The sequence below is a fragment of the Haliaeetus leucocephalus genome, unplaced genomic scaffold, assembly GCF_000737465.1.
Source record: "Haliaeetus leucocephalus isolate CR32 unplaced genomic scaffold, Haliaeetus_leucocephalus-4.0 Scaffold295, whole genome shotgun sequence".
Classification (NCBI taxonomy): domain Eukaryota; kingdom Metazoa; phylum Chordata; class Aves; order Accipitriformes; family Accipitridae; genus Haliaeetus; species Haliaeetus leucocephalus.
Window position 1 is genome coordinate 8838683 of NW_010972731.1, and position 25881 is coordinate 8864563.

General features: G+C 44.1%; 1 protein-coding gene across 4 annotated transcripts; it reads right to left on the minus strand.

Annotated features, from left to right (window-relative positions):
* Positions 1-775: 775 nt before the first annotated feature.
* On the minus strand, positions 776-19451 carry ZNF598 (zinc finger protein 598). 4 transcript variants are annotated; one of them, XM_010570464.1, is made up of 12 exons: positions 19254-19451; positions 15430-15542; positions 13867-13996; positions 11403-11614; positions 10617-10834; positions 9773-9890; positions 7949-8130; positions 6613-6682; positions 5207-5970; positions 4092-4227; positions 3110-3254; positions 776-2989 (listed from the first exon to the last, which is right to left on the minus strand). In XM_010570464.1, the coding sequence occupies exons 1-12, from the start codon at positions 19437-19439 to the stop codon at positions 2642-2644; spliced, it is 2622 nt and encodes an 873-aa protein (XP_010568766.1). In that variant the 5' UTR covers positions 19440-19451; the 3' UTR covers positions 776-2641. The 4 variants fall into 4 exon arrangements, with proteins under 4 accessions (XP_010568766.1, XP_010568765.1, XP_010568767.1 ...); XM_010570463.1 differs by having other exon boundaries at positions 6613-6685; XM_010570465.1 differs by lacking the exons at positions 6613-6682; positions 7949-8130.
* Positions 19452-25881: the final 6430 nt, after the last annotated feature.

Below are 25881 nucleotides of genomic sequence, written 5' to 3' on the forward strand. Positions count from 1 at the left end.
AAACGGTGTATGGCTGGCTCTTAGTTCTGCCTGCTGCAGCTATGAGGTCACTTAAACAAAACGAAGCTAACTGTGGTCATTGTCTATTCATTAATAAATCACATCGTTACTTTGGCGGGATCAGTATTTCTCTCGATCGAAGCTACTGTGTAGATTTGCAGACTTCCTTTCAGCCTTTGTTTTCCCGAAGTGATCTGGGGAGAGCGGGTGGGTCTAGTTCCATTCTGGTTTAGTCCTAGTACTTTTCTAGATAGCATTGTGAAGCTGTGTGGGTCCGAAGACCCTCTCCCACCACCAGTGAGGCTCAGAGTGAGCCTTCCCTGTATCAACTTGAAACCCAAGTTCAGCTGCCTGTATTTTGTTGCAATATGCATTTAAACCTCAGATTCTGTAAGAGTTTTAATATCAAACTGATACCAAATGTGGTTTGCAAATTGAAGTTTTTTTGCAGATACCTCTGTATAAGCAGACCGCTTCAAAGAGTTGCAGTTGTCACTAACCTTATGTGCATTGTAGTATAAAGTGGACGGTGTATGGAAATAAGTTAAAAATGTTTACAACTTTTGTATATATTATATATATAAAAATATCTTTTGAGAGAACAATCTGTGATTATGTATTTTCAGTGTCTGTGTACCAACTGCAACTTATTTTCAATAAAGAGTTAAAAATGAATAGAAGCGGCCTGAAAAAAATTTGGTAATACTTTATTTAATCAGGTGAGCACAAGGAACAAGGAAACTGCATCATCAGGCCAAAGAGATCGATCGCCTCGAGGAAACTTACAGCAGCACCCGGCCGGTGGGAACTACGTATCTGCTAACACAGAAGAAATTAACTGAGAATCAAGGGAAGACGTAAGATACTCCTGCAGAGAATATGCATGTTATTTCCCCTGAACTTAACAAACCAAGGGAAGAGACAGGGGGAAGAGCTGACACTGCAGATCAGTTGCTGACTAGAAGTGCTGGGGGCAGCTGGCATCAAACCGAAGCACCGCTGCAGTCGGTCGTGTCGTGGTAGTGTCGCGGGCATTGCACCCCGCTCTGCTCGAGAGGAACCCGACTCGAAGCAGGAACACGGAAGCGTTACTACTTGTCACGTAGTCATGCATTTTATAAACAGCCATGCAGCCAAATAATCCCCATCCCCATTTCAGGGCGTGCAGCCTGGCCCCTGTGCTGAATACAACACATTCAGTATTCAAAACAGTCTTAATTAGTCAGAAAAGGAACCAAAAGCACTCTGCAGCCTGACAGCAAGCAAAAATAAAAAGTGTAAGGCAAGGAAAACTTTCTGTAGCCAGGACTAGCTCTTCAGTGATATTCTGAGCTCAATTTCATCATAGAAATGATGCTTATATAAAAGCAGTGTTTTGTCACTAAAAATTACATAAATTAATTTCAACTAATTTTCCTACACGTTAAAAATAACTAAACCTGGTCTGCCAGGATGGGAGAGAATCAGACACTGAATTACAGCCATGAAAGTGCACTGCAGGAAGGACTCTTGTCACTCCATCACGTCACAGCTGCTGCTGGAGGAGTTACTTCAAACGACGAATAGATTCCCCTCTTGTCTCTGAGAGGTGGAATTTAGAGATGCCAAGCAACATAAGCAAAGCTACTTCAGACTGGTATCACCAACGGAGGTGCAGGATGTAAACGCTCCGTACAGTCTGAACAAATTATTCTTGTTAGTGCAGACCACTGTAAACAGATAAATGCACTTAAAGGCACTGCAGATAAACATGGTCAGTGATCAGCAGCATTTAATGTCCCCATTTGCTGTTGTTTGGAGCTACCACCGTTAATACATCCAAGAAATTAGAAACATGGCAGTCATTAAATAAAATTACTGTGAAGTGTGCTTTACAGAAAGTAAAGCCTTAATGTTATTATTCTACATGCAGTGCTACAAAATAAGTTTCTTTAAAGAACATGTTACATAAAAGGTCAGAGGCAACTTCAAATCTCATGTTCAACTAATCGCACAGATCAGTCCAATTCTTCAAGTAGCAGAACTAATTCCGTTTTCAGACAGGAATTTTCTTTGCTGTATGAGCAACCCCATGTTTACAGACACACAGCTGTAATGGTCTTACTCACCAGTGAGTAGCATCTTTTCCTTTTCTGCACCTTTGTACCCCTGGCTACTGTGATCTTCACGGTCACAGAAATAGCACACAAAAAATCAGAACATCGTGAGGGAAGCCACTTCTGCTTCCATTTGTTTCAGTGATTCATAATCTTCCCCCACCCCCCCAAAAAAGAAAGAAAAAACCCTAACCAGATGCTTATTCCCCTATTGTGTCCCCTGTCAGTCTTCAGATCAGAAAGTATTTTCTCAGCTATTGCATGTTACAGGAGAAAGGTGGCCCCCTGCCTGCCCACCCTGCGATTTCAGCCTAATTCTACTCAGGCGTTTTGGAAGCTCAGACTTTGGATGTTAATTAGCTACGGCGCAGTCCAGTGATCCCTTTGCACAGTATTTATGAACAGCACTGAGAGGGCTCTCTAACAGTCACCCGCATATGACTACTCAACTGGCACTGGCCCTCAGCCACACTACACTGCCAAACCTCATTCCAAAAAGTGCATATTCATAGATAGACAGACTGTTTTATTGGTCTTCAGGAAAGCTAACTGATGATTCTGCTGATTGCTTGTAAGGAAGGGAACTCCTCATCCTCAATATGCAAAGCTTTATGGGTGACAACGTCCTGCTGAGTTAGTACTTGCTTACACGTTGGGCAGATACAGCAGTCGAGATCAGAGTTGGAGTCCGTCTGCCAAACATTCTTTTTGTTCTTTTTGGATTTGTTTGAGCTTTGTTTTTCTTTGATTCTGAAATCGTTGTGAGCAGAAAGCAGTTCTTGTTGCTTAAGCGTGTCCGGCAACAACACCAACAACTCGTTAAAAATTTTCTTGAAGTTATCTCCAAGCAGTTCTCGGCAACTTTTGTAATACTGTGCTGCAGAAATCAGACCCTTCAGTGAAAAGAGAATGGGAATAATTAGCAAAAAATATATAAATAAAAAAATCTCACTGGGATTCACTTTCTCCCAGAAAGGAAGGTTTCAGGAACCCAAAGGTTCTTGCCCACTCACCTGTCTGAATTGCCCAGAATGAGTTTTAAATTTATTGAACTTGGACTCATCGCTTTGAAGAAATTCTTTAATAGATTGTATTAGCTGAATGTTCCTTTGCTGAAAGTTTTCAGGTATCAAGTATGATCCGTGACAGGATTTTGGCCTGCGTTTGAAAAAAACAGACTTGACTTTGACATTGCTTTGTGTTACACAAAGATGCTGCAGGAGATATATTATATGGCTGTTCTCTTCTATAGGAAGCACTCCCTTCCTCCACTCAACTACCCGTGCAATTACTATAAGCAGCATATAGCTATCTCGAGAGGACGATGAAATGTATCCTGTGGGACTACGGTATCAGATTCCAGCTTTACCTAGACAGAATATTTAAAATCAAGTTTAACACAGTCTTGACTAGCCATTTTGTAAGCCAGGTTTACTAAAAAGATGTCAGCAACAAAGACCACACCACAAATAAAACTGAACAGATTAATACAGATGTCTGTATTAAACTTACACAAATTTTCCCCTCCCCTTTTCCTGTAAACTCATCTCTCCAGCCCAGAAGGGCCCCAACCAGACACCAGCTACCAGAAAGATCAGTGCAGTGAAGGCATTCAGAGGTCACCAAGGAAAACATGCTTCAGCACCTTGCTTCTGCGACTCAGACAGAATCAATGGAAAGGTTAAGATATATGTTGAAGCTGCAGATTTCCAAATAAATCTAAAAAAGACAAAAGTCTGAGCTGCCACATGGCGCAGGTTTTCATTTCTTCAGACTTGAATCCACGCAACGCTTGTGCTTTCTTTGACACAGCTCTCCTGAATCCAGCCCACAATGGCCACGGGACGCCCCAACGGGAATCATTAAGTGGCTGGCCTCTGTGGCAGCACCTGTTTAGAGTAATCCCCTCAGAGTATTTCCTGTTGTTTAAAGCCCATATGACATAACTGAGATGTAATGTGTAAAGTTTCTCTAACTCAGAGAACTTTTACTTACTCTTTCAAAGATGTAGTGACAGGTTCAGAGATCTTGGTGGATGGAATAACAGCAAAACCTGGAGGGGGTTTACTAACAGGCACCGACAGTCCCGGAGGCGGAGGAGGACTCTTTAATAGCACCACAGTATTAAAGCCTAAATAAAAGCCGAGAACAGGCAGGAAGTTAGAGCACATATCTGTGGCACCCACATACCACCGTCTAAAATAAACACCAGTGGTCTAATGTACTCTCCAGAAGCACTAAGAAGTAAGAGTCAGCACTGCAGACATCACTGTATTGGAAAAAGCCTAAAAATTAGAGAGGTAGAAATCTGTTGCCTTAACAGTCAGGTCAAGGAGCACTTCATAGTGGCTGATGTTACTCTACAGAGAAAATGCTTTAATTATTAATTTACTTTTTCAATAGAAAATAATTTTAAAAACACACTCAAACTCACGATGAAAAACACTTTTACATTATTGAAGTGAACAGAAATCACTCCAGAAGCCACAACAACACTAGGCAGAGCAGCACAGAACAAAAACGGCTATGCAAGCATCTCCTGATGCGATGCTACTTTCATTAAAACTACTGTAAGTCGCGTTTGTTGCTGTTACTCCAGTTTTACAAGACTATGGCACCACTAAAAGCAAGGGCATTAAACCTCTGCAAACACAGATTGAAAGTGACCAAGCAAGCCAAGCTGCTTGGCAAGTACCAGCAGGCACAGGTCACAGCTAAAGAGAGATTTCTTTTGCCCACAGGGGCTTCCAAACAAGATCTTAAAGCACAAAAGCACAGATATGTGTCAGCTGTGACTCCACCAGAAAAGCAGTGACAGGTAAAGACTGGGCTGCTCATCTGTGAGCCACCCCCAGAGAGCAGACACCTGCAGCTGCATGGAGCAGAGGTATCCCAACATTGCCACCGCTTCAACTGTGATTTACCAAGGACTTTCAAGCCCATTTATGTCACCCAGACTGCCTTTTTAAACTTCAAAGCCTAACCTAGCACCTGGTGGCAGATCTGCTCCTCACATGACAGCCAGAAGGAGCAGTTTATACATCTCATCCATATGCCACGTTTCTCTAAGCTACCTCCAAGCAATGCTGGCCATGCCCTGCAGTACTTACCTGGTGGTGGGGGCATTCTAGCTGATCCTGAGCTCCCAAGAGCTGGGAAGTCTTCCTGAGGTAAAGGGCATTTGTTAGTCACTGTGGGCTTTTTAAGGCCAGGGGGCTCTTTGGGTGTACTACAGATCGCTAATGATTTTTCCAAATGACCATTCATGACAGCTGCGGATCTGTCAGGGGTGTGAAGAGCAGAAGATGCATTTGGAGTCTGCTCTGCTTCTGGCAGCTTTTCAGTCAATGACCTGGGAAATGATGTCTCCTGTAACAGGTGTGGGGACGATGGTCTCTGCTTCTCAATCCCCATCTTCTTTTTCTTGCTCACTTTCGTAAAAGTTTGTGAGGTAGAAGCTGCCAGCAAGGACGATACGTCAAACATTGTCGGTGTGCTTCTGATCTCCTGGGTTGTCAAGCCACTACTGTTGTCTTCATCATCTGACTGAGAGAGTTTATTGCTCTTCTTACTTCCTTTAGTGCTATTCAAGGAGGATGTTTTTTTGGCTATCTGGTTTACACAGGGGTTGCTAATGGCTTTGACTACATTTTTACTGGAACCATTGTTCCATGCAGATGTGATGTTAGTTACTGTTTTATTGTTAGGCCTCATTTTGGACACCAGAGCTGGAAAATCCTCCTCTTGAAAAGCTGTTTTCTTTGCAGTCGCCGTATATGTCAAAGACATCCCAGAAGAGATGGTGGGTGCTGTAGAGGATGACAAGCTTGGGAAATCTTCTTCTTTAAGCTTAACTGCTGCTAGCTGGGCAGAGCTATAAGAAAAGGAAAAGTAAACCCCATTACAACAGTGCTGCAGAGGCAGCACAACTCCCAACAGGCCAAACAAGCTCCATACCTGTCTGCAGTCTTCCCCAAACTATCACTTAGGGTGGCACAACTGACCCAACTGTTAACGGGATGCAAATGCACTCAGGCTCGTAAACTGTGTCTGGAATGGGTCTCCTCAAAGACACCACACCAGCCTTGCTGTGTTATCAGTACTGTCTTAGTACACCTCACCTTGACCAGAGCTGTACACACAGGTGCATTCAAACTGCCACATCCTGCAAAGACACTATTCTAATCATCACCAATTTCAGGAGATGATGAATTTTAAAACTCACAGTATATAGCTCCTTTGAGATAAGCTATCAAGTTAAAAATGGCTGGAATGAAGAATATTGAGAATGTCCCTGAAATTGCACCACCAAAAGATCAAGCCATGAACTGTAGCAACAACCGGTGCTGTTCATGCAGGTGACTAGCACAGAAACAGCTGGAGGCAGAAGGGGACCAGGGCAGGGAGGAAGCATGTGTAGTTTAAGTGATCTGTAAAATTATTTTCTCCAGAAATGCAGAACATAAGTAAGTATCTAAATCTGCTTTCTCATTGCTGCAGCCTCGCACAAACTTACCCTTGTAGAGGTCCCGCTGCTGAACCAATTGCTGGAAAGTCGTCTTGGCTTAAAGCACCATTAGCAGCTGCTTCTTTTGCAGTATTGACAAAAAGAGCAAAGAAATGTTTTCAACTAAAATCCATTAATTTCAGAGTGAAAGCTATCAATGAACATGACAGCAGCATTAACAAGTCCTATTTTCAGCAGCTGATGATATCATTAACTGTGACATTCCAAAAGGAGAATTTAAATTCATGCATCACTATTTCCTTCAATTAACTGCATTCACCATTATGTCATTGTATACTGGCTGTAGCATACGGGAAATTCATAATACTCAACATGAGCAAAACATTGGTCGATAAGTACTTTGTGAGGGAAGCCTCTGGAGACTGAGACGCCAATGACCTCAGCTGTCTGCTCCGTGCTTCCACCAGAATTTAGCACTCAACTGCCTGCACAGGGTCAGGATGTTCATCAGAGCCTCAGTGCTCCACCTGATGTACGCCAATGCTTCATTTGGAAAGCTGCTCCTCTGAGCAGTCCATCACCCCTCTGCTGCACAGATGCCCAAGCTGCTCAGCAATTAGTTCCTGGGCAGTCATTTTACATTGAAACATAACTCACTCCCAATTTAGATTTGCCTGAAAATCCAAATCCTGTGCTGTGGACTGCAGCAGTTCATGGACAGATTGATAACAGCTTTGACACACATGCAGCAAAAGCTGGGCAGGCAGCTGGGGGAGATAACCTTGCCTGTCATCCCCAACTGAGCTGTACCCATTAACCAAACAGAGCTCTCAGCAGCTCTCAGTTCATAATGAAAGCATATAATCTTTAAGTGAAAATCCTGTTGAAGGAACAACACAACAGTGGAAAATGGATTTGGAGCAACAGTAATATCAAAACACCACTGTATCACATTTATTTGCCCCAAACTGGACCTGGGTCAAAGCAGTTAAAGGTTTGCTTTCACCAGTTGTAAACTTTTACTGGGAATAACTTGTTCTCAAAAAAGGGGAAACTCAACTCAAGCACCACAATAAATCAGTTCTTGCATGCTAGCGTAGGAAATGGCGCATTCTTAGATTATATCAATTTGGATGGAACATCACACACTGTTGTACATTAACTGCATTTGATATTTTTACCCCGCTCCATTACACGTGTAACCTGCTGCAGGAATCCCAGCCTACTCGGACACACAAATCTGTGTTGCTGGATTAAGATTCTGCATAGCTCTATCCACATCTGCCAGCTTTTGGGAACAATGCATGGTGATTCCCACTTTTGCCAGGCTGATCTCCAGACCCATCATGTCTCCCTGCAGCTGCAGAATGTGTTCAACACTAACCTGTAGCATCGTTTGAAGACTTTGGCACACATTTGGAGCTGAGCACTTCAGAATCCCTCAAGTCCTCCTTTTTACCTCTACTGCTGCTGTCCTCTTTGTCTTCTACCCGTTTTTTCTCCTCTTGGCGTTTAGCTGCTACAGATGCCCTGACTGCTGCTGCAACGTCTCTGTCTTCTTCCTCCCTACAGGACAAGGCAGATTTTCTTGGTCAAACAGTAAAGATTACCGAGCAGCTTTGTCTCACTCCAGCTCTCACCTCTCTGGTGTCAGCTCCGATGACTGTCCCTGATCTTGTGCTGCCAACTGCTGAGAAGGCTAAAACAAACCCACCACTCCAATACGCCCTGGCGCCGGCTGGTGAGACAGGCAACATTCACCCCCTGGATTTGCAAATTCTACATGTGGTAGTAACAATCCAGGCCAGAAGAAACTGGGGTGAACTGGGAGAGACAGTACCAAGGATGCATGGGGACACCTGTCTCTCCCATTCATTTTCAAACGTATGAAATCATATTTGTAGGCCACAGTAATTCATTGAAACATGGTTTGTCATGAACTCTCAACACATGCACGATCCACATGCGACACCAACACATAAGTGTTTAGAGATGGACTTTTTCCCCCAGTGAAATCACCAGTAATGAACCAGCTGACTGTCCAGCGAGAAAAAGAAGAAAAATAGATGTGCAGTATGTATAAAGCACTCAGGTCTTGTGTGGATGAAGAGACATATAAATGCAAAATTTCATTTCAATACTTAACCCTCTTCTTTTTCCAAAGCACTCAGTCTGGCCACACAGAGATCTGTTAGTTCAATGAAAAGCATGGTCCTTAGAATTGGAACTTCATGATTACCCAGACCAAAAAGTCCATTAAACCTGCAAACACTTGTCACTTACTTCAGAAAATCCTATTTAGAAAAGTTAGCATAAAAACAGTTGCTGAAATTACTTTAGGATTCTGAGTATTTAACCCACAAGTTGAAGATCACATTGTTTGCTTCCTGTGTCAACTCCAGAGAGCTGAAACTTCTGTCCTGGTTTTGGCTGGCATAGAGTTAATTTTCTTTCTCGTAGCTGGTATAGTGTTATGTCTTGGGTTCAGTATGAGAACAAAGTTGGTAACACTGATGTTTTCAGTTGTCGCCGAGTAGTGTTTAGACTAAGTCAAGGATTTTTCAGCTTCTGACGCCCAGCCAGCAAGAAGGCTGGAGGGGCACAAGAAGTTGGGAGGGGACGCAGCCACGACAGCTGACCAAACTGGCCAAAGGGGTATTCCATACCATGTGATGTCATGCCCACTATATAAACTGGGGGGAGTTGGCCTGGGGGGTGGATTGCTGTTCAGGAACTAACTGGGCATCAGTCAGCAAGTGGTGAGCAATAGCATTGCACATCACCTGTTTTGTATATTCCAATCCTTTTATTATTATTGTCATTTTATTATTATTATCATTATTAGTTTCATCCTTTCTGTTCTATTAAACTGTTCTTATCTCAACCCACGAATTTTATCTTTTTCCTTCGAATTCTCTCCCCCATCCCACTGGAAGGGGTGGGGAGCGAGTGAGCGGCTGCGTGGTGCTTAGTTGCTGGCTGGGGTTAAACCACGACAACTTCGCACAAAATAACGTCACTTTGACCAAGCATGTAGTCAGCATGGAGGCTTAGACCGAAAGCTAGTTCTACTCTCAAGGATTCACTATGGAGGCTTCCAAATTTTGTACCCACTTCCTTCCTACTGGTCCACCAAAACACTGTTAATTGGTAAGTAAAAAACAACACTAAGCAGCAATAAAAAGCCACAAAATGTTGTGCTACTCACCTCTTGTATCTCCAGCTGCCTCTTCTGTTTTGCTGACTTCCTCGGCCGCCCAATCTGCCTGACCTCCCTTGCCTGTTATACCTGTCAACTTCTTCATAGTCCTCTCCACCTATAACACCTAAACAGGAGGGATGATTGATCACTCTCAAAGTTATTTCTCTAATCCGGGCATCACACTTTGCCTGAAAAAAGCGAAAATATACTGGTACAAACAAACCTATCTTGACTTCTTTCTGATGATTAAGTAGTCTACATAACCTTCAGGATTGCTACATTAAAATATATTTTGCAGTATATGGACTCCATGTATTGTAACCTGTGATGTGAGTTTTGAATAATTTTGGTTTTGTGCAGAGATCTCTCTACATACAGTTCCACACAGAAGAAAAGTTCTTATGTATGTCGATCTCTGCACTTCTAAGTGGATATGCTACTCTGGTCTCATGCTCCATCTTCATCACTACTTGGTATTAACTGTAATATGTGTCATTCATGTAATTACAAACTGGAGAAGAAAATCAGCAATCTTCCTAAAATTGCATTACCATCATTAAATCCACACATGGTGAAAAAAATTGTTAAAAAACATTCAGGTAGGAAGAGACTTCTGGATGTCATCTGCTCCATCCCCTCACTCAAAGCAAGGCCAGCTCTGAAACTACACAAGGGTGCCCAAGGCCCTGTCCGGTCAAGTTTTGTTGATCTTCAAGGACAAACTCTACAACCTCCCAGGGTCCTGTTCCAGGGCTTGCCCGATGGAAATGTTCACCAGATGTTCTTGAAAACCCTCAAAGCAGTAAAACTGAATATGTTTCTGTCCACCTCATCCCCCAACCACGCTTACCCTCACTCCTCCTCTGGTGCCTAGGAGCATAGTTGAACTGAAGGTCTATCTGTCGGTTCTGCCTGGCCTCTGCCCTGTTCTTGCTGTGGCAGGCTGTTTTGTGCGCTTTATAATCTATTTCTGTGCGGAAAGCGTGGGTAAACTGTTCTGTGCTGCACCGTCCCTCTTCACAAAGGAAGTGCTTTTCGCGGAAGTGTTCACGAAGGTATTCATAATCACTGGAAAGAGAAAAGAAGCTGAGCTGCAACCTTCCCAACATATTTTTTCTAATGGTATATGGCTAGTCTTGTAAGACGAAGACAAGCCTAGGCAGTTTGTTCTTTCTTTATCCCCAGGTAAGCTTTCCAGCTGAAACCACTTGCATACAGTCAACATAGACCTTAATGCATGATCCCAGATGTTAAACTAAACCTACTGGCTGATAATCATCACATTCAGCTGTACCCAAGGCATGTATTTCAGAAAACAAAATTTACTTCTATCTGCTTTGCACATGAACTTTGGAGCATTAGAGTTAACACACTAGACAGCTGCAGACAGCTGCTGTCATGCTGCAAAATGTAACTTTTGATGTTTAAAATTAATGAGCAAAACTTTAAAACATGAACTAGACAAAAAGTCATTACTTTGGGTATTGGTTTGAGGAACAAAAGAGACTGCAGCCAACCTGCTCACATTCTTGCCCTCTGTGTTCAAGCTCTACTTTCCCCAAAATTCAAAGCAGACCCAAGCAATTTTTCCTCAAGATTTAAGCTACCGAAAGAGGAATAAACTGCTCGCACAAACCTGTAGTATTCCTGAGCACCATCAGAGTCACAGAAATGACAAAAATAATGATCTCGTCTTAGGTGTTTCAGTAACTCATCATTATCCAAATAACGCTCGTCACAAAATTTACACAGGGGATGCCCACGATGAGAGGTGTCATCTGGATCTCCATGGATTCGATGACGGGCGAGGTCTTTACGAGAATACCATTTCCGTTCATAAGTAAAAATCTGAAGAAATATATATATATGTATTACTTCTTGTGAACAGAGAACAAAATGGAATAAGCCGGGTCGCGCACAACTTGTTAATTTGTAGGAGTGGAAGATTGCTTCAGAAAGATGCGATCTGACAACTGACACCTAAAATTTTCAGTGAATAGGAAACAAAATTCAAGCAATAGATCCAAATTAAGTCTAACTTGCATTCCACTGAGTTTGAACATTGGAAACAGATATAATTCACCTTTCTCCCTTTCACTTTTTTTTGGTGTATTAACATAATGCAACAAACTTTAAATTATAATCTCTGCTGGGGAAAAAATCCTAAATATGTATTTATGAACATACAGTATTTCACATACTCAAACTAAAAAAAACCTGTAAACCAGAAGTGAGCTGGTTTACTTTCCTCAGATCACAACTACCCCAAGATAGCTACATACAAAGGATACAGTTCAGTTAACAAATTTTGTATTATAAGCCAATCTTCTGTCCCTACTAACACACAAGCTATTTTGGTAGTAAGGGTTCTGAAGATGCCAAAAAGATCAACACAGCCTTGAGAAAAGAATATCCTTTATTTCTCGCCTAGATAAGGACTGTTAACTTGTTCTGGAAAAAGGTTCATTTGGCTTAGCTAGGGTTGACGGACTGAAGCTTCTGCAAGTTTAAGAACTTCTTTTCAGTGGGTACTAGTAATATGGAACTTTTTTCTGCAAAAAAACCCCAACCTTGCAATATTCTGAAATTAAAAGCCAGTAAGCTCTAATATTGTCTCTCCCAGAGAATTCACAAAGAATAACAAACAAGTTCCCTCAGTGCTGGCTACTTAAGCTGACCGTGGAAACACCTCTTCACCAGAGCTCAAAGGACACTGCAACCGAAAGCAGCAGTCCTGCCCTCCCCTGACCACTTCCCTTGAATTAGCTTTAGCGATTGCACGACCACAGGAAAGAGTCAAATCAGTTCACCGAAAGCTAACCCTGCAACCCCCCTCCACATATTAACATTCATTCAGGTCAACCTGATCACTTCTGGATCCTGTCCCTTTTAGCAGTAAACTTCAGTTCATTTGGCATAAACTAACTGTGGCACCACAGGATAAATGCACTTCTCCGATTTGATATTTAATTGGTTTCAGAGAAAACAAACACACATACAAAACCATGTGTAATGACTCCTAAAAATGTGCGTTCATGCATTAAATTCCCTCCTACAACAATAAGGAATGCTGACAACTATTAGACACAGAGGTCCTAGAATTCATTTAACAGTAGCTGCCAATTTTGACGAACGCGTAACTCACAAATACAAAAACCACTCTAGCTCCAGTGAAAGGTGGAATTCTGACTTTCAGACTGTGAAAAACCATTGCCTAACTGACATAACAGCAGCCCTTCTACGTGAAATTTGGGTGGGATTAAAAAAAATAAGAAAGGATGATGATGGTGCTGGTAAGATGAGTAGTTTTAAGGCTCAATACACATCACCTTTTCAGACACAGACAACTCAGCTTTCCAGTAACTGTTTTATCTTTAGCAGCTTGTAAAATACATTTTAAAACAGCCTCTGGTCACGTTCTATGTGTGTACATCAAACACAGCGGACCTCAACTGCAGGCAACAGTGAGTTTCATTTTCCAATCAAGTCAACAAGATACAGGAAATTTGCTCTGAACAAATAAACAAGATAATGAAATACAATTATATTTCATTAAACCAGCAAGATGGATTCTCATCCTGTACATGATCCAACTGTAAATGCTACGTTGACGCTGATCTGAGAAATAAATCCATCACTCCATGATGTGTTTTGCTTTCTGAACTGACACCAAATATTTTCTTAAGTTACAGTTTTAGCTCATAACGTCATACATGTGTAAGTCTTAATAGACATCAAATCTACTGGTACTGTTGTAACAAAGTCTGCCCACAACTCAGGATTAGCTTTCTATCAGACAGTTAGGGTTTGGTATTTACACACATTGTGGCAGAGGAGCTAACATCAGAAGGTTATTAATATGGTTGGGTTTAATTTAAAATATAAACCACTGAGAACCTCTAGGCCTTCTTCATTAATGAGTTTATGGAAGACAGACTTAAAGCAACTGGCCTCACTGCAGGCAGACAGACAGAGGAAACTTAAAAAAATAAATTGGTGCTGTTGAGCCACTCCCTTCTTCCCACCTCCCCAAGTATTCTTACAGGTCATATAAGGGAGCACCTCTCCTTCCCAGACGTTAAAACATAGAACTAGCTCACCTTTAAGTGTTTAACACAGAGTTTGCAACAAAAGAGTTCATGCTGCTTCCTCATGTGCTGTTCCAGATCTGCAAAGGTGTTGAATGGCTTCACATCTGGACACAAAGAGCATTCATGCTGCAGCAGCTTCCTAAGGGACAAGAAAGATTTCCTAAAAATTAGTTGATTCCCTCTCAGCTGCCTAATACTTTTATCGAAAAACAAATGTTCCGTCAGTGGCAGAAGGCTGCATTTTTATAGCTCTCCCAGCAATTTTGTAATGAGGTTGGCATCCTGCTTATTCCAAGAATACTTTGTCATATGTCAGGAACAGAACAGAAGCAAATTACACAGAGGCTTCAACTGTAAGAGAAGAGCTGAACAGTCACACTGTAGGTAATACACTGCCATTATAAAATTTTGAGTGGACTATAACACGTCCATGCAACACACCCCTTGTTTACTGAGGACTGAGCTGATATATGCAACATTCACACCCAATTTAATTACACTTTCTACTGTCAGAAACTGAAGAATACAGTGGGGAGAGATAAAGAATTGTAACATAAAAGGAAGGGGAAAAAAACCCAAACAAAAACCCCACAATGATTCCCAACAAAAGCTGAAGACAGAGCACTGGTCTCTGTGGGAGACCTCACTCCCTCGCACTTGATTGCTGCCCATGGAACTGTAATCTCAGCAACTCTCCAGAAATCGTATCATCAAAAGCAATTCCCAGACCTGGTGTATAATTCATCAGAACATGCTTCCAACTGATTCTGCTCACTAAACCCATTGCCCAGTTCCATAAATATGAAGTCATGCAAAATTATAAATGTATCAGAAAAGCTAGACTCTTAGCCCAAATCATGTTGGATATAACGCACAATTCTCCAAGAAAAAGGTACCACTGCCTGCATGGTTTCATCTTTTTTCACTCTTCTTTCCTTTTAACTGCTTTTCATTATCTTAAAGCCTCCCAATTAAGCATGTTACGAAGAATATTTTTAGAACATGATGCTGATGCCACATTTTTTTTTACTCTCCATTGGTTTTTTACTTCACCCTTTTTCTCTCCCATTTAGAATTAAGATCTTTGTAGGCAGACAAGGTTGCTCTTCTCTTCATACAATGTTTGGTACAACTGGTTTTGATTAGTCCTTACACAGCACAGCAATAAATACAATTATAATAGTAATTCAGTCTTTACTAATTTCCACAGCAGCCATGCAAGGAATGAAAAGCGTTTCAGCAAGTTTCCTGTTGCTAAAGAAGTAAAAAGCAACTTTTATTGACAGAGCAACTCTCCTGTATTATGCATCAGTGAATCTAACACTCCAGCCTTGAGGAGTTGCTCCCTTTGCTGACTGTGGTACTGAGCATTCATGCCAACTGTGCGGCTCCAGCCTCTCGTCCTAGCAAAGCCACCTGCACTGCACGGTGACTAATGTACACAGCACAGCAGCCACTCTATTCCCATGAAACAAAACCACTGTTCTACTAAAGCATGCATTTCCTGCCATGTAACGCAGATAAGAACATGCTACTTTAGGGATATGTTACAGAAAGGATTTCAGTACTTACCTGTACAGTGCATAAACATCTCCATCCGTAAAATAAATGTCATATTTTTTCTCATGCTGCAACTGGTTAAGCGCTATTGTTGAGAAAGATGTAAGCTTCCGTCCAAAGACAACCTGCAGGCAACACAAGAATCAGAGAGAGCACACTCAGGCTCCAGATAAACTCCTCATCACAAACTTTGTTTGTGAGGGAACTCGCCACAGCCTGAAGCTTGGACAACACTTGCAGAGCTTTGTGTCAGTCCCAGCTGCTCATCACCACCCCCCCAAACTGTGGTACAAAGCCACTGTGAGTGCTCCTTATCAACTTCCAGCAAGTGAGCCAGCTTAAACGAAGGTGGATTGGACTAGCCTGGTCTTTGGATTTTGAACTAGATTAGGAAACTCTTTCACAGTATGTTTTGCTACCACAGCTGCGCTAAGAGTAAATATCTTCAACCAATTCAACCCCTTGTGCAGCGAATGTCTGTCAAGAGCCCTGCACTCAGCTCCCTCCTACCTCCTGTTAGGAGATCACACAGAAACCTACAGTCTGCAAGTGAAAAGTGACACTACTCAGAGTCAGACTGGGAAACCACGGTTTCTTCTTTTCTTAACTATCAGGAAAGCGAGAAATAAAATGCTACATCACTTCCCAAATTATTTGTACCACCTACCCCTTCTAAGCGAACCTGCTTGCTCACAATTGCTCCCACTGACCTCCAAGCAGCCTGGGTCTCACACTGCAGCTATTTACAGTATTACATTCTTCTTCAGAAGCAGCCTACCACTGGTCTGCTCCAGCACACATTCCCAGTCTGGGAAGTGCTGGGGTAGCAGCAACATTTATGAAACAGCTGGAGTTACCTGCACCAGCTCAGAAAGGCTGAGACACAAACACAGGAGGCATCTTTCAGTTCTTACAGTAGCCATGTAAACCCAGAAATACTTACCACCTTAATATAAGCATTCAATTATATAACATGCACATTGTTTAGTCTTGTTAAATCACTCCTCTACCCTTGTTGGGGTGAAATACCATGGAACAAGTCTTTTGAGTCTGGTTTTGTGGGGTTTTTTTAAAGCTTTCTTTACAGTTGGGCTACTTTTAAATTAACCAAAATAAAAAATACACCCAACTTTCTGAAATATCAAACTTAAAATAAAGAGAATATAAATTAAGTTTGTTGCGTAAATGACAACTATGTCTAACTCCGATTATTTAAAAAATTTTGTTTCAGTGAAATTGTACTGACATTTCATTTCAGCCCAAAGTGAGTTTTAGAAGAGAGGAATGGATTGGTGAAAAGCAGGATTTTTCACACAAGTCCAGCACAATTTCCTACAGCAGTTCCAACAACAATCGCACACAGATATATAACAAGAACACTGACTGATCCACTGAGCCTGATCCAAGTATATGTCAGGATTAGTTTACAGGTTGTCCTGTTTTCAGCTGGGATAGAGTTAATTTTCTTTCTCGTAGCTGGTATAGTGTCTTGGATTCAGAATGAGAAGAATGTTGATAACACACTGATGTTTTCAGTTGCTGCCAAGTAATGTTTAGACTAAGTCAAGGATTTTTCAGCTTCTCATGCCCAGCCAGCAAGAAGGCTGGAGGGGCACAAGAAGTTGGGAGGGGACACAGCCAGGACAGCTGACCCAAACTGGCCAACAGGGACATGCCACACTGTGTGACGTCATGTCCAGTATATAAGCTGGGGGGAATTGGCCTGGGGGGATGGCTGCTCGAGAACTAACTGGGCATCAGTCAGCAAGTGGTGAGCAATAGCATTGCACATCACCTGTTTTGTATATTCCAATCCTTTTAGTATTATTGTCATTTTACTATTATTATCATTATTAGTTTCATCCTTTCTGTTCTCTTAAACTGCTCTTATCTCAACCCACAAGTTTTACCTTTTTCCTTCGAATTCTCTCCCCCATCCCACTGGGTGGGGGGGAAGCGAGTGAGCGGCTGTGTGGTGCTTAGTTGCTAGCTGGGGTTAAACCACGACACAGGTCAACAAGTAATCCTTCCTAACTTCACTGCAACAATTATACATCACTGAAAGCACATATTACCATAACAAGTATATCCTGCTTTCTCCTCCGTCACATCCTGTGCTGCCACTCATCTTCGTAGTTACATTTCCTTTGGACATGCTACGACACTTACCAGTTCAGTCTGCGCTACTCTGTACGACACCAGCTGAGATTTGGTAGTGTTGTACTTGCTTCTGCTAATGCCACACATGCTATGCAAATTAAGAGACCTGGTTTTAGGTCCTACATATACGTTCAGTTCATTCAACAGCAGTTTTGATGTGATTTATGTACCCCAATATCTTTTTTTCTTTACTTGGGGTAGGTGGGTGAACAGACAGAACAGTATTACAGCAGCACTTAAGACAAGGGGAAAAAAAGAGCACAGCCATTAAAAATGACCTCTCAATTATAATAAAAAGATCATTTTAAACAGTTAATAAGAGGGAGAAAGATGGCTGAATGAACCAAAGTTCAGGCCACATAATACAGCAATATTACAAAATTTAAAAGCTCTCGAGATTTAACAGTCCACCTGTGACCCTAAGACAAGCAGGTTTAAGGAGGAAGAGCAACATCACAGCTTGCTTCTTCCTAAGACAGGAGAAGCGGAGCAGCAGCTCCTCCGAGGATGACCAGAGATAAAATTACTTTCACAGTTTGTTTCTGTACACAGAAGCTACTCATGTGCCAGTAAGCTCTGTCTAAAAACCACATTGACCCTCCTGGCCGCCACAAAGTCTGAGGATCTTCAGCACGCAGCCCAAGATCTTCACTCCCTCCAACCACGTGAACAACATGACAAGCAGCCAACGCTTTAGCTGGGGGGGTCTCTCCTTTTGCCAAGGGGAGAGCCCCCTCCCCCAATATATTTATCTTATTTCATTTACTAAACCATCTCAGTATATTTCACTCAGTGCTACCACCAATTGTCATCTTCTTAAAGGGTTTGTTTTTCTCTGCATCAGTTCTGCAAAAACAAATTCACGCACGAGCATTTGTTTTCACAAACATCCTTGAACAACTTTTCTTCACGCGGCTCACCGCTGCACCAAATCCTCGGCTCCCTCCGCACGGCCGAGCCACAGCATCAGAGCGACTTCCCCCGAACCCCGCAACAGGGCCCTGCGCTATCGCACCAGCAGAGCCTGAGGAAAACAGAAGTCTATCAGAAAAATTATAACCGAGGGGAAATTATTTTTTAAGCGTACGCCCAAGGGACAGCTCATGCTCACCGGAACCAGAGGCAAACGCAGCATGGTGTGCTGTAACGCAAGGTGTGAGCAAGCCCTGGAAGAATACAAAGCATGTTCTTCCACAAGCTTAAAACCAAGTCAGGAATTCGGCAGGACGATAGGGTCATCCGAGACCACGTAATACCGACTCCGCAGAGCAAGCCCCACTGATTTAAAAAACAAACCCCCACTCCCTTTAAATCCCATTTTCTTGCTATTTTCTTTCCAACACGCCTCCCTTCTCCTCTGGACGTCAGCCACACCTCTGGGAGCGAAGCAGACGGCAGATAAACCCGGAAAGCTCCCGGCTGGGGGACAGTTTCCCCCACCCCCCACAGCTCCACTCAGCAGATTTCACGAGTTGCTCCGTGGCCCGGCTCCTGCCCCGGCCCACCCCGCGGCCTTCCCCTCCCACCCCGCGGCCCTGCTCCCCCACGGCAGCCGGCCCGAGCCCGGCCCCGGGCGAGGTCGTGGGCCGGGGGTGGTGGTGGTGATGGTGGTTGTGAGGGCGGGGGGGGAAGAGGCCCGGCCCCGCCGGCTGCGAGGGAGCCGGTCCCGGCCTCACCTGGCCCAGCTCCTCCCGGCACACCGCGCAGTACCGCACGCCGCACAGCGCCCGCATCCGCACCGAGCACCGGTAGCAGATGGGATGGTCGCAACGGCCCAGCGCTACCACTTCTAATTCCCCGCAGCACAGCACGCAAGACCGGTCCGGGGGACCCGCCGCCGAGCCGGAGGCCGAGGCGGCCATGGCGGCGCCGACCCGCCGCGGCCTAGGCCCCGCACCGCCTAGCAACCGCCCGCACCATCGAGAGGCGGCCTAGAGCGCCGCCCGGTCCGGCGAAGCGACTCTCCGCCCGCCTTCCGACCACAGAGAGCCGCCCTCGCTGATCCCCGGCGCGGCGCCGGCCTGGCTGACCATCGAGGCTTCGCCTAGAGCGGCGCCTCACGCCCCGCCCCCCCGACCGCTAGAGCGCCACTCCTTCTGACGTCACCCCGCGTCCTCCAGCGCTCCACCATAGAGGAGCGGTCCTCCAGCGCTCGACCAAAGAGGAGCAGCCCAGAGCGCCCCATCGCCCCGCGCCGCGCTAGCCTTCCTCTCGCAGGCCACCCCCGACCATGGAGAAGCGCTGCCCGGAGCGTCTCCACGGCGGAGCCCCTCTAGCTGCCTCTCTCTGGTCTTCCCTGAGGCGGAGGCGGTCTGCGGGAGCCATTTGGCGACTCGTTGCCCGGTGGCAGCTGAACAGGCCCCGGGAGAGACCGAGTAGTGGCCGGGCGGCAGCGGTCTGCGCTGTGTCACCTCAGGGCCTGCCCCTGGGCAGCTGGAGCCCCGGTCTGTGGGGAGATGGAGGACCCCAGGCCTTTGCCCCAGCACCCCTGGCTGTGGGGAGACTGGGGACCCCAGGGCTGTTCCTGGCACCCTTGGGTGCTGCCCTGGGCCTTCGGCAGCGGACAGGGGGCTGTGAGGCAGCATGGCCCTGGCTCTTCCCCCCGGACAAGGTGTTTTGGCCAGAGCATGTGCGGTGGGGTTGGTGTCCCGCAGATGTGGCAACGTGGTGACCCACGGTGGGATGGTGATTGAGGTGGGGGTTTTTTCAAGGCAAACAGCCCCACGATGGATGCATCGGACCTGCAGCTCTGCCTCTTGATCTGATTTTATAATGCAGGCGCCTGGTAGCCTGCGTAAACTGGGTGCGATTGGGGAAAAAAGCGTTAAGAAGTGTGCTTGAAACACTGTGGAAAATAGGGTGTCACATCCATTAGAACAGTACCACAAATGGGCGCTTGTTAGTGTCGGTACGTTAAGAGCACAGTCTGTTAGAGAAATCTTTGTGTATGTGCTACAGGTCATGATTCACGCATTCAGTATCCCAGCGTGTGACAGCTGCCCGGGGTTTCAGAGTGAGTTGAGGTGAGCTAGAGTTAATCGTCGATAACGCCTGGTTGGTTGGTGAAGAAACGTGTTCCCTCAGGGCTGATTTCGTATTTTGAAGGCCTGTGTGTTGCTGCGGCTCGGAGATGAGAATTGCAGTGCCTCAAACAGAAGAGGGTGCTACAGGAGCACGGAGAACAGCTTTAACGCGGGGCTCAGCAGCCATGTTCCTCTGGAAGTAAAGTAAAAAGCGTAGAAGCTTGTTTGGGGATAGCACAGAGGAAGAGACGGAAACAGTTTTTCAAACTTTGGGCTCTCCCACCTTTTTTTTCTCCCATATTCCCACTAAATGACCAAAGTGGGGTCACTTCATGCATGTGAAAAACCAGAGCAGATCCCTGTCAAACACGGAAGTTCTGCTTCTAGATCCACCCAAAAAGTCTCAAGAAATCCCAAGATCTTGGCATGAGGTGTTTGTTCTGCCACATCATCATGTGTGTCACCAGATGAGCAGCATGTCACTCTGCTTAGTAAACATTCCTGGAGTCCTGTCCGCTGAGTCAAGGGCTGCCATCTGTCCTAGACATGACAAAGTGGCCCGATTTTTTGTGGGTGTGTCCTGTGACCTGCAGAGCTGGTATTAGGGCATGATTGAAAAATGATGTCAGGGCGCACCATGCCTCAGTGAAACAGCTCAATGCTCAGGTTACTCGTTGGCATAATGTGATAACCCTTAAGGACAAAACATATCAAAAGAAACTAAATTTTCTAGGAAAGAAAATGGAGACAAACCGCATGAAATTACACATTAAAATATACAGTAAATTCCTAGGATCTACTTGTGTGCATCATGGCTGGCTGGAAGATTGGACGAGTAGCATCCTTATTGTTCGGATCTGCTTTCTTTTCACTGAATTCCTTGTCATTTGAGCTTAAAGATGCTCTCCATTTTCTTTGAGGCATAAATTATCATTTTAGGACAAAGGAGCATATAAAACATAGTGAGCCCATTAAAATGTATCATGAAGTTATCTAGTCCAACACCAGCAGCATTTAACAACATCTGTGCTGTAAAATAAATTAAGTAATAGGTTTGATAAGTATTTTGGAAAACAGATAAATAAAGTATTTCAGTGTTTTGGATCATTGGCTACAACAGGTAATGTTTACTTTCTCCTAAAGAGACCCATTTATCATACTGAAGTAGAGTAGATAATACACGTCTTTCTGGTAATCAACATTAAAGTGTGTTTGGGTGGGGCTGTATTAAATAATTAGGAATGACTGAGGATGTTGGCTGTAATTACTTCAGAAAATGTGTGTGTGTCCATGTGTCCCCCGAATTAATGATACTGTTGAACATGTTTTTGTGTCAAAACTGCATCACACAATTTTGGAGAGCAATTAGCATGAAATGAGATGGAGGCTGCCGACAGTAATGTGCTGTCTTAAGTGTCACTCGTCTGTGAAATTACGCAAGTACCCCAGCACTATGGCCAAGCATAGGATAATAAATATACCTGCATAATTAGGCTTAAAAGTGACATTACTCATCACAAGGAACATGGTGACAAAGTGGCTGGGTGGAACCGGAGTTTGTACTTTTCAGATTTCAGTTGTGTGGGTAGGAGCCGGTCGGTGGCCCCGCTGCCTGCAGGTCTGGGAGCGCCAAGGACCTGATCCTGCAAAGCATGTTCATACCAGCGTGTTTTTCCCACTGGTAGCATGTGTGAGTTCCTGGTGAAAGGGAGCACTGGCTCTTTTCCAGGGTGCTGCAGGCAGGCAGCATTGCTGGCAACTCATCAGCTGGGGCATTTTCTGCTTCTCAGATAATATTTACTATAATCGGTGTTTGAAGGGGGAAATCGCTGAAGGTTTTGTGTCACTTCATGGCACAGCTAAACTTCCATCAGCAGTGAAAGCTCATACCTGTCAGATTTCGCACTCTCACCGAGTCCCCAGTTTTAAACTAGATCCCAGAAGTTTATTTGGAACAAAGAACACGTAAGGTTATCAGTGCACACTGGGATGCCAGATCCAGCCCTGTCCTCTACATGCAACCATACGACGACCCAAACCAACCCAGACCCCTAGCTGCCGGCACGCTGCCGAGGCAGCCTTCGGCAAAGGTTGGGTTTCCTTAACTCCTGCCTCTTGCTCTCACTCCACAGCACGCCAGATAACAGGTCTGAACAGCCCTTCTGTGTCATGTCCTGCAAACTGCAGCTCTGTCTACGACTCGGCTTTTCCAGCGGTGTGCCAGGTCTTTACACGGGTGTAAAATGCCAAAAAACCCTCCTCTCTGCCATTTCAATATCATCACACAAGATACTCCTGCTTTCTTGATGTCTGCACCTTCAGCAAACAGAACAAAGAATTGCTAAAAAGCCAATGTTCAAACTATTCACCAAAGCCTGTTTTCAACTCATCATCGTTCTGAAAAATCATCCTGCTGCTGTATGTGAGTCATGGGTTTAGATTCATTTATTTTGTGATGCAAAGAGGTTTTTATAATACTCTTTCAATGGATTGAATCATTCTTTGCTGATGACTTAAGGATGCTGTTTTATTTCTCTGGTGATTGCAAATGGAAGCTGGATCTTAGCGCTAAGCGTGACCCCGAAACATAAAGAAATATAATCATATATAATTAACTAGGCTCCAGTGTGTATTGTGAATATCTTGGTTGGTACTTAGTTCTATGTGCTGTCAGACAGGAAATGTTTTCTTCCCAAGATAAAGGGTTAATATTGATGCTAGGGATAGTTAATTTCCATGTTTACTCGCTAAATATCACATAATAACATCAGAAGACAAAGGCACTTTTCAAGTAATTTAATCAGCAATAAATATACTTTGGAATAATTGATAACTCTGCGGATGAGCACAACAAATCCATTTTACTCAGAAGAGCAACAGATCAAATATTTATAGTTCAGCACTAAAATATTGTCAAAGTGTAGAGCTAAAGGTTATGCCTTAGATTAATTTCATATTCACAGCTTGATGCGGATGCGGTTCATTTGCAGCCAAGATACTTAGCGTGTAATAGTGAAATTTGCTTTCATTTGACAAAGTTTCTGTTAAAAGTGGTAATTTTCTCAGGGCTTCTTTTTTTTAAATAAGTCACAAGCAGCCTCTTGTTAGCGGTGGCTTCACGCAGCTACCTCACTTGAGGGCACGTTTAAATTTATAGCCCTGACTATCCATAGTCTTCAGAGACCAGAGTTTATGGTTCAGAGTTTAAAGCTGAAAATAGCATTTTAGGTTGCTGTAAGATCAGTGTTTTGTCCCAGACACATCATGCTGCCTTCCTCTGCGACCTCCCTTCCACTGCGTCCCATGTGCTATCAAACCAGCTTGCAGCATTCCAGACTGCACAGGGGTCTGTAGGGTTGGGGGTTTTCATCCTACGAGGCTTTGGATCAAATATACTGACAGCCCTATCTGTGGGACCGATAGGAAGTCTGTCTGTTATTTTCCTGCATTTAAGAAATAACCCAGTCTGTGATTGCTAATCACATTAGTTGTTCACCTTTTTTTTTAACCGAAACATGTTTTTTCTATTTAAAAGTTCAGTTGCAGAGAGGCATACGCATACCGCAGTCCTTTGGTTTGTCAACAGGCACAATGCACTCTGCATGATGCACAACTTCAGATTTGATGAGGGAATTTTCCTCCCAAGATCTTTATTTGCGAAAAAAGGTAATTTGGTGACACGAGCTTTTCTGGAAAGTAGCGATTCCTTGAAGAGGGGGAGGATGAACAGGGAGGGGCAGGATCCTTAAAGTCTAAAGCGAGACACATGCTGGGAAGCAGAGTTGTATTTTAAGGCATTCATAAACATTAGTCTAGTGATAGAGTTTTCTTTAGCAACAGCTTGTTGGAGGCTGAGAGCAGCGTAAGTGCAGCTAACTGAAAATATAGTACCTAGATGGGAATTCAGAGGAACAGAGGGGGAAAGAAACGGCATTAGGCTTTCAGGGTGAAGCGCCAACGTGCAAATTCCCAGAACAGGATGAGGACCTCGAGAGAGCTTGATTTTCAAATAACATTACGGGAGCTAACGTCAATGGACAGAAGCAAAGCAGCTCAGCAGCAAGAGCTCCCTTGCTGCTCGTGCCCCAGTTTTTGTAATGGGGAGGAGAGCTCGTGCTGGGACACATCAGAGGGGACGAGGCAGCCGGAGCGGGGCACTGCGCGATGCTCTGGGCAGGGTGGGAGCCTCGGGAGCGTCCGTGGAGCCGAACTATGACCAAACCTTAACCACGCTTAATCCAAGCCGGCCCAAGACTTGGCAAAAGCAAGTTCTGCCTGGATGTTTTCATCCCCATTTTTATATTCATCCATTCTAAGGCTCAGAAAGTTGGAGAGGTCAGATAGCAAATAACTGATAACTTTGGGAGTGCACCTTGGAGCTCCTGACTCCTCATTTGGTGCCCTGCCAGCCCGACCACTCTGCTCTGAATAATCTGAATTTTTTTTTGTCTGCTGCTAGATTTTGGGGGGTGTCAATCTCACAACTACAGGGACACCATAAGCAGCAGTAAGAATTGCATGCGGTCAGTGTGGGACATTGGGCTTCTTGTTGTAGCATCGTGCTTCTTGCAACACAGTTGTAGCATATTTAACTCTAGTTGTAGTGCTGGTGCAGGAGCAGGACTGCTGATGCGTCTCCTTTCCGGTATCTCAGAGGGTTTTACAAATAATCTGGCAAAGTGTTCATGCCAAGGAAAACATACTCCACCTGTGCAGATTTGCTTGAAAACAAATTTTGTTCTCATCTACATGCCTTAGAGCCCTCTACTCCAATTATCTTACACGTATATAATTGGGCGTACTATATAGCCTCACCTAATCAAATTTCGAGAAAATAGGAGAGCACTTTGGGGTTGTGTGGGATTTGGTTAAGAGATCTCAGAGCTGTCAAAGAAAAGATTCATCTCACAACTCTTCCTCCTTACAGTAAACATGCTTCAGATCGAAGCCAAATATACTCTGCACTTCACACATCTGGGTATTAGCTTGCTTTCATTATTGTAAATGACTTCCAGGAGAAAGGCTGAATCATGGACTGGAGGGGGGCTGAGAAATCTGCTTGCATTAGAGACAGCCGTCTGATGGCATCTTTTTTTGCCTGCTCTTTTACCTGCAGTTCAGGTTTTTGTCTTTCCTGCTTCCTTGCTGCTTTTCTAAGGCGACGCTGTCATGCCACATCCTCCTGATTTTTTCATCATGATTCTTTGGTGGTGTTATGTCCAAATCACTCTATGATGACATTGCTTCAGCCCTTGAGATGTTTAGAGACTCTCTTAATATT